The sequence below is a fragment of the Rhineura floridana genome, chromosome 3, assembly GCF_030035675.1.
Source record: "Rhineura floridana isolate rRhiFlo1 chromosome 3, rRhiFlo1.hap2, whole genome shotgun sequence".
Classification (NCBI taxonomy): domain Eukaryota; kingdom Metazoa; phylum Chordata; class Lepidosauria; order Squamata; family Rhineuridae; genus Rhineura; species Rhineura floridana.
In genome coordinates, this window is record NC_084482.1 from 111,430,979 (window position 1) to 111,440,774 (window position 9,796).

The 9,796-nt window shown below is 41.9% G+C and overlaps 1 protein-coding gene across 1 annotated transcript in view; it reads left to right on the forward strand.

Moving 5' to 3' along the window:
- The window catches only part of SLC6A7 (solute carrier family 6 member 7), a 32,720-nt gene extending 28,164 nt beyond the window's left edge, over positions 1–4,556 (forward strand). The window contains exon 14 of the mRNA XM_061621943.1: positions 4,344–4,556. Coding sequence (XP_061477927.1) covers positions 4,344–4,556 — 213 coding nt within the window. The remainder of the gene's footprint in view (positions 1–4,343) is intronic.
- The last annotated feature ends 5,240 nt before the right edge of the window (positions 4,557–9,796 follow it).

The window sequence follows — 9,796 nt, forward strand, 5'->3', positions numbered from 1 at the left end:
GGATCAGTTTCAGTTGATGTGGCCTGATGACATGGACAAAGTGCTTGCGACAATGTGGCCAGTAATGCGTCCTCTCAACCCTTGTCCTTCTTGACTTTTTAAAGCTTGCCGATGGGATATGACCAAGTGGATCCAGGGTGTGGTCGATGTGCCTTGTGGGAGGAAGTAGTCTCAGCCACCCTGAAAGAGTCAGTGATCCAACCGCTCCTGAAAAAGCCCACCTGGACCCATTAGTTTGTGACAACTACCACCTTGTTGCAAATACTCCCTTTTTAGAAAAAGTTATTGAGAGAGTTGCGTTGCAGCAATTGTAAGTACTCTTGGATGAAGCAGATTATCTTGACCCATTCCAATATATTGGTCTTGGTCACTCTGATGGATGGCCTCTATCAGGAGAAGGACAGGGGGTGTGTGATCCTGTCATTCTTACTTGATCTCTCAGAGGCTTTTGATACGATTGGCCATGATATCCTCCTGGGACGACTTGGTGAGAAGGGTATTGGAGGCACTGTGGTTTCTATATTACTGGTTCCAATCCTACTTTCAGAGTCGTTTTCAGAGAATAGCATTTTGGCACCCCGGTAGTTGTGCTGTGGAATGCTGCAGGGTGCTATTCTGTCCGCAATGCTGTTTAACATCTGTATGTAGCCCTTGGGAGCAGTCATCAAGAGATCTAGGGTTAGGTGTCAGCAGTACGCTGATGATACCCAACTCTGTTTCTCTGTAACATCTGAATCAGGAGGGGCCAAGCAAGTCCTGGACTGGTGCCTGGATTGGCAGTGGGCTGGGTGAAGGCCAATAGACTGAGTCTGAATCCTAGCAATATGGAGGCACAGTGGATTGGTAGTTCCTGAATTCAGATAATTGGTCAATTGCCTGCTTTGCATGGGGCCCTCTGAAAGGGCAGGTTCATAGTCTGGGGGTACCCCTGGATCTATGTTTCTTGCTACAGGCCCAGGTGACCTCAGTGGCTAGGAGTGCCTTTTACCACCTTTGGCTGGTAAGACAGCTGCCACTGTTTCTGGAACTGGAATAGCCTGACCACTGTTGTCCATGCACTGGTAATCTCCAGGTTCAATTACTGTAATGTGCTCTTTGTGGAGCTGTCCTTGAAGCTGGTCTGAAAGCTGTGAACAGTGCAAAATGAAGTGGTGCGACTGCTCACTGGGGCAGGGTATCACCAACATGTTACCCCACTGCTGAAAGAATTGCACTGGCTGCCATTAGCTACCGGGCTAAGTTCAAGGTTCTTGTTTTGATGTACAAAGCCCTATACAGCTTGGGACCAGGATACCTGAAAGACTGTCTTATCCCTTATATACCCAGTCGATCACTGCGCTCTGCAGGTGAGGGCCTCCTGCAGATACCATTTCATTAGGAGGTCCTTTCCGCACAACATAGGAAGCAGACCTTTAGTGCTGTGGCACCTACCCTTGGGAATTACCTCCCCTTAAAGATTAGATAGGCATAATCTCTATTATATTTTCAGCACCTACTGAAGACCTTCCTCTTTCAACATGCCTTTTAAGCAAAGACCTTATCCCAGTCTGTGTCTGTGCTGGAATTATTTTAGTATGTTTTTAAAGCTTTTTTTTTTTAAAAAAAGATGTTTTGTTTTAATATGTTTTAAAGATGTTTTGTTAAAGTCTTTTGTTTTTAAAATGTTTTAGAGTGTTTTCATTTGCTGCCCTGGGCTCCTAGGAGGAAAGGGAGGATATAAATCTAATAAATAAATAAATAGACAAATATTTGCTGTGCATCGCTGAACAAGTAGGACATGCAGCATTAACAGAACTGTCTGCTTTCACAGGTGCTGATAATTACTTTGGAGCTAAAACAGTTAACAGTCGTGGTGGTGCTCATTAGCCTTACCGGCTGTGCAAAATACGTATCACTGTTGGGATTGCCTTCATTGGCACTACCTTGGCAGCTTTGGAGATGTTCTACCATGCTCTTTCATTGAAACACTTAAGGCGGTATCCACCAAAGTAGTTGCATTTGCGTAAAGGCTTTTGCCTGTGCAACAGAACCTCCTCCCCCTGCGCTACCCCTGCACCCCCCAAAATCTGTTCTGGGTTCCCCCAGCTCTCCAGAACAGATATAGGAAAGGTGCAGGGGACACAGAAGGAAGAAAAGAGGGAGGGGAAGTTCCATTACGCAAACAGAAATCCTTGTACTAACACAACATCTTCAGTGGATACCATCCTTAGACATGAAATTATTCCTAAAATACATTATAAAACACAGCTGGCGACTAAGTAGGAATTCTCATGAGCTAGGAAAGTACATTTAAGTTACATCATCTATGTAACTAGAAGTTTGCTTTTTCACTTGAAAATGTATATTTTCAAGATTCAACAAAATTTTGGTTTATGTAGAAATTCCTCAAAAGTTACCTGTGAACCACTGATTACACATCAGTGCATAGCTATTCAGCACCCACATATTAAGGTAGATTCTCCATATTTTTAAGGTAGGTAGATTCTCCATATTTTTTTCTTGATTGACTGGAAAAAGAAGCAGACCATACCTTGATGAGGGCAAGCATCTCAATGATTAAAGGAGGAAATCTCCATATTCAGCCGGCCACCCAGCCAAAGAAACGAAACTATTCTCTCCCTGGATGGTCTCTGGACAGTATGGCCAGTTTCAAAGCTATGGTATGGGAGAGCAAATGGAGGAAAAAGAAGGAACATGGGGAAAACAGAGATGAGGAACTGCCTTGCAGCTTGCAAATGCTTATATCTCTTCCATGTCGCGGGTTTTGGTTCATGTTAAGAGTTCATGAGGCGGAGGAGCCTATGTCTGGAAATTACTCTAATAAAAACTGATTTGCTTTCATCAAGTGATTCTGTTCTTGAGTTCCAACTCGGGCACGACAGAGCAGGACTTGGGAATATTCTAGCTCTTTCTAGGCAAAAGAGACTGCAGGTAGCTGCAGTCAGTCCTGAAAACCAAACAGCAGTAAAGTGTCTTGCAGAGTGTGTTCACAACAGTACGTTTAGAATTAATTATGGCCACAGGTGGTGCCATGAGGCTGCTGTGTTGCTGCTCCTACCATAAAGAGATGCCTACTAATTTGCTGCAAATATAAAACCATTCCTTGTTCCAACAGCCCGGTGGAAATCGGCACTGTCTTCCATACCAAGGGACATAGTACAAAGTACACTAGCATACGTAAGGTGTCATTGGAACATGGTAATTGTTACCTTCAATGCTTTTGTTGTAAAAAAAATGAGGTGCTGGTCCTCACCAGCACAAAATGGCTGCTAAGCACAGCAAAAAAAGGAGGTGCCAGTAGCGTCAGACACAGAAAAGGCCTGGCTGTCTTCCCGAAGCGCTTGGGAAGGGGCAGGAAATATTTAGTATGCATATTTGTTACATTTTAAGACCATCCTCAGCATGAGGTTTTTAATGTCTTAAAATATACTTAAATTAGGTTATTTCTTATTTCTCTGTGTCACCATTCTTATTTATAGGGATGCGTTTCCATTAGTTCTTGGGCAGTTACAAAATCACACTAACTTATTTTTGAGAAATTAATCACTGTGGTTCTGTCTTCACAGCCATGAATGAATGTGGACTGGAATCACAATTCAGAATATTAAAAAAAAATGGAAAGTGGCAAATATCCATACTTTAAAATAATTCCAGGGTGATGGAAGTGTGTGAAGAATTCAGAATAAAGTGAATTCATGTTTAAATGATATTGTAGGACTTGAGAAAGTGCTATTATAACAGAAAGACCACTTTTGTGTGGATTTCAGAAGCTCAGGACAGCAAAAATGGAAGAACAGGTACATTATAGTTGAGGAAAACTTTAGGTGACTGTGTACCCCACTGGAAGCAGGTCTTAGGAAAGGCAAATGAGTTACTGTAGAGCAGCCTTTGCCAGCCTGATACCCTCCAGTTGTTTTAGACTGCAACTCCCATCAGCACGCTGACTGGGGCTGATGGGAATTGTAGTCCAAACCTACTGGAGGGCATTAAGCTGGCGAAGGCTGCTATAGTGTGGCATTGGCTTTATTAAAACTGAATCATGGTAACCTTTACCAGAGGTTTTTTTTTTTTTTTTAAGTTGGTGATCCCTCTCATGCCTTTGGCACTTGAAGTGACTAAAATACCACCTGTGAGCTTTTAGGTTTTCTGGAATCCCATATGAATCCAGACCTACTCTTTATCAACTGTTTTCCAGGACAATCAGGAATAAATTGCGGATTGGATTGGTTAGCACTTGGATGCCCATACACTGCAAAGGATTTCTTTGGGTTCCCAGCTGCTGAAGTAACATTGGGTTGGCCATCATTGTGCTTCCTGTGATTTGTTTGTTCTTCTACCTGCAGAGAATCCAGCAAGCTAGTAGGCCAACCATGGACTGGGGTCCTTCCCTGGAGGAGAACAGAACTGGCATGTATGTGGCCACCCTGGCAGGTAGCCAGTCGCCGAAACCTTTGATGGTCCATATGAGGAAATATGGAGGGATAACCAGCTATGAGAACATAGCCTTTCAGGTAGATAAAGAGATTGAAGAAGATGAAGATGAGTGCCTGATGTGAATGAAGAGGCAGCCTCCCTGCTTACCCCCATGTGGGATAAGGCGAAGAGAACATGAGGAGCAGACCCCTGAACTTTTGCACACAGTTGCACTTTGGCACTTCCAGATGCGTTCAGCATCCCAGAGCAGTGAACTCTGCTGAGAATCCCAGTGTTGTTGAGGTTTCTGTTCAATGTAGAAAGATGTGCAATGAATCTGTGTCTTGCTGCTCTAGTGTCTGGGACAGGCCTCCTGCCCCCACCCATGTTTTCCCTTCCTCACCTGAGTACGGATGAGTGGCTTACGGTCAAGGTCCAGTCTCTCATAAACTAGCTTCCTCCTGTACAGATCCAAACTATCTTGCCCCTTGGCATTCTCCTAGCTATTTGTTTGTAGTTTCTAGCCTACAACTTTTGTTGTGTGACTCAGCATAGAAGTCCTTTTAACCAAAGGACCAGTGTTCCCAAAATGGCCACTACTTTCTATGGTCTACTAACTAAGTCAGGGATGGGGAATCAAATGTGGGGGTCAAATGTGGCCCTCTTGACTCTTCCCAGGCCACATCCCTCACTGGCCTTCTTTGCACCCTCCTTGAGTGTTTTTGGCTGGCAAGAATTTTATTTATTTATTTATTATTTGATTTATATCCCGCCCTTCTTCCCCGTAGGAGCCCAGGGTGGCAAAATGTGCCACTGAACTCTGATAATACTTCTTTCTTGCCAGGGTGAGGGGATGGAGAGAAATGTGTAGAAACTAGCCTACTGTTCAAAGGTAAACTTCACATTGGTTGCTTCCACTTTTGCCTCCAGCTTCACCCAGCCGCGGCCTTTGTAAGGTTGCCCAGATGGGAACTCACTGAACTAAGTGATGCACACTTGCCTGGGAGTATGTCCCAGTCAACCCAATGGAGCTTACTTCTGAGTAGGCATGCATTGGATTGCAGCCTAAATGCTTTGCAAGGTTTGACATTTGTTATATAAATAACAGGAAAATCCCCAGACGCTATAGTCAATTCTAATAACAAAGAATTCTGATTTCTAATTCAGAAATACGACAAACCAAAAGAGATAGAGACATCGGTAAGGGATAGGGACATTATGGAAGTATTCTACGCTCCTGGCCTGATCCTGCCATAGTACAGATTAGATGTTTCATCCAGGAAAAGTAAATTCCCCTTTTCCCTACGGATCAATGCAGAAAAGGCAAAGAAAGTAGTGTTCAAGAAAAAACTACCCAAATAAAGGAGCTGACTGGGGTAATGCACAATAGTGCTTCTGCAAGTGAAGATTCATTAGAAAACAAATGAAACATACTCTACAAAATGTTTGTGAGCCTGCCTCATGTTCACATATACACATAAAGGGTTGGTTCATATACTCAACATGCCATTAAGTACTCTCTTGGTGGTTGAGGAAGAAGAGTTCAAGCTTACCTCCACCACAAGCATACAGGTAACATGTTGATGTGGTTTGCATGTTCCATTATATGCACATGTAAACCCAGTTTGTACAATCATAGGAACACAGGAAGCTGACTTATACTAAGTTAGGTCATTTGTCCATTTAGCTCAGGATTGTCTACAATGAGTGTCAGCAGCTCTCCAGGATGTCAATCAGGGAATTTCCCCAGTGTTACCTGGAACCTTTTGCATGTAATGCTTGTGGACCATTGAGTTACAGACACCTCCTCTCTTTTTAAGGAGGAGCAATCACATCAACTGGACTTAGTTTTCTATGGCAATATGTGCCCCAATGTCACACACAACCTGAAGTGTTATAGCGGAGGGGCAGACATGCAAACTGGAGGGGTAGATGGATGGGTTAGTGTATGAAATAGCCCACGGTTCAGTTTGCTCTTCAGTTTTCAAAATGTATAGGGCAGTATTCAACTAACTCGTCCCTTCAGCACAATGATTTCCCCTTGCACTTCAGGACTTTCTGTCCTCTTCCCCCCCCCCACCACCTATGTGCCCCACACCCTCCCCAAATCTCATCTGGAATAGATTTGGGGGGGCATGGGGGAAATCCCATTGCACAAGCAGAAATCCTTGCACTGATGGGATGCTTACTTAGAGCTATCTTGGATACAACCCAGTAGTTTGGGAATTTCACATGTGAGGCCTAAAATGCTTTATGCTTGAATCATTGTCAAATGGGAAAGTACATTCAGTTTGTCTTCTAAATTCTATCCCGCATCCACACCACTCATGTGTTGCATAAATAGTAGGAGGGAGGAGCAATTGTGCTTGAACTACCAAAGAGAGCTAGGCGATGTTTTGTTTGCACTGCCAGTTGTTCACAGAAGTGATCACTCTTTTCCTCAAGAGTGTTTTACAGAAAAACCAGGAAAGATCAAATGGAACATTCTAAGTTTATTTTTCAGAACTGCAGGAAACACTGCTATTTTATGAAACAATGCAATGAACCTGTCATTCTTTCATCTCCTAAAGAAGGAAAAGAAAAACACTTTTAGAAGAAAAGTGGTAAAAGCTGGATTTTAAAAGGAATTTTCCCACCTCCTTCAGTGAAGAAAGATGGACAAGGGATTTTTGTGTGAGGTCATTACCTATTGGCTAATTGTCAGTCAAAGTGAAGCACAGACTGGGATTTGCTGAATTGTGTGAGACATGTGAATGGATAGTACCACTAATCCAACAGGAGGGAAAAGATCCCTACAATAAGTAATTGGGGTTTCCCACCCCCTCATATGACTAAATTTTCTAATTGGCCTTTTCCTGTTTTTCCTTAAACCAGTACAATTTGGGCAATGGACTTTCAATTTGCAGAAGGGCACTGTGGTTTCCATTACCTAACACAGACTAGGGATGTGCTAGAATTCCACCCAGTTCGGAATTGGCACCGAATTTTCCATTAATTCACTTATTCTCAGACACTGAGGATCAGATTTTAATGTAGCAAATTTCTGTGGTTAGTTTTAAAGATGGAGTTTTTAAAAAAAATCCACCTCTAAAACATTGATAATTTATCAATATTTTAGAATATTGATATTTTCTTCAAAATATTATTTCCTTTAAAATATTGATATTAATATCAATATTTTTTCTGAGCAAAAAAACAATCTGGATAGGTGAAAGCAGCAGCTAGCAGATACAGAACAAACTAGAATTGATGCCAAGCTGTTAGGTCAACGGAATGCTTTCGAACCAGCATCAGCTAACATATCCCATCCCTAGCGCAGATACTCTGTTCTTCTGTGCGATTGTTGGCATACTTTTCTTTGGTTGTCTCTGAAGTCATAGATCAGAGGGAAAAAAGCAGTCCATTAGTGAGCAATATTTTAAGATTTTGCTAAAAATAATTGGCTGAGAAAAAGTGAAAGAAATCTTTTGGATCTCTGTAGGCTGGCTCCAGATGATCTTGTAGGACTAATTGTCCACATAAGCTTTTTTCCTGAGTCTGCCAACAATAATGTGCATCTATCTAGAAGTGTTTCAAACCCCAATGAAAACCAGTGGAGAATCCAGGCTTTAGACAACCTTTCTACCAAGCCTCTTTTGGGTGCTGAGAAGTCCTTGTTTCCTTGTAAGTAAATAATGTAATAGACAAAAAACTCTGATCTGGCATTTCTAAAACTTAATAGGTTCCTGATCACATCTCTGTGTATTGTAAGTGCACATGTGACGTCTGTGTGTCAGAATCTAATCCCCTTTTAAAGAGCAGTTCTAATGCTCAGCTGCACTGCCCAACATTTATAATGTATTCCAACTACTGATGTGTGTTCTTGAGTGTGTGTGTATATATACTGTTCGATATTAAAATAACCAGTCTTCTAGGTGTTTTTTTTTAATGGAACGCTAGTCTTAAGACACGAGAGCAATATGCTTACAATTAATTTATCTTTTAAAGCCTGTAACATCTGAAGAACGTAAGAGATCTGCTGGATTATTCCAAAGGCCTATCAAGTCAAACATCCTGTTTCTCACAGTGGCCAAGCAGATGCATATGAGAAGCCCCCAAGCTTACATACATGCCACTTCAAGGAACTTTAAGCTTCTGTTGATGTGCATGTGTGGAAATCCTGTAGATAGGTAGCCATACTAATCTGTGTTGAATTATTTATTTTATTTATAAAAAATATGTATATACCTCCATTTCATAAAAAAAAGTCAGAGTGGTATAACAAATATATGCAATAAAAACCAAAATCACAGATCACTGGCTAACTGTACCAGAAAGAATTTGCAGCAAAAGCAACAGAGTCTTATGGCACCATAAAGGCTAACATGCTTATGGAAACATGAGTGGGCAAGGATTCTAAGCAGTGATATCAGCGGGAAATGAAATGCAAAAACTGCAGCCAGTGACAATTCAATTAGAGCTTGAATGTATGCCAAATAAGCACACTGACCCTTCACAATAGAAGTGATAGATGCTCACACACACACACCACTTTTGCATGCATGGGAAGGCTTCCTTGCCTATTTCCTTCACTTCTTCCATGCCCATGAGCATCTGTGACATGATCATTTTGTTCACTGCCCTCTGCAGCCTCTGGTGAAATGACAAGGTAAGAGAAAACCCTCATGGTGTATGGGCTCTGCACAATTGGGACTCTAGAACAGCCAAGTGTTCCAATTTCATGGAGCACCTACTCTTGTGCAGGAGCTCCCATACTTATTTACAGACAACCATGTACAATACATGTTTTGAATGGAGAAGATGCAACATCAGGGGTGGGGTCAAAGGTGCAGCCCACACCATAACCCCCAAGATTATGCCCTACACATACATAATGCACACACATATGAAAATAAACCACTTCAGGTCACCTAAACAGCATATGTCCACTATTCATACTCATTGCATGTCAACTACAAGAAGGAGGCAACATTGTCTGTCCACTGAGGACAGTCTAAAGGAGGATACTTATCTCCATTGGTAGACTTAATATCTGCAATACATTTAAGGGTACATGTCTGGACACGTCAACACATACCAATATGCTCAGAAAAGCAGTGGACAGTTATGTCTTTTTTACTGCCAACTAATCTATAACACATATAACATGAAACAGGCAAATACCTTGCATGTGTTGCAAAGCTATATCTGTGGTTGTTTTTCACCAGCAGCACAGATGATTGATTCCTATATTACCAGTGCAGCATGGTTGCATGGTCTCTGGCTGGCCTTCACATCACTTGGATGTTATTAATATTTCAATAAAATGGGTGGAATGGTAATTTTATGAGTGGGTTTTTTATTAGACCATGGCAGTCTCATTAATCTGGAATAAAATGTATAG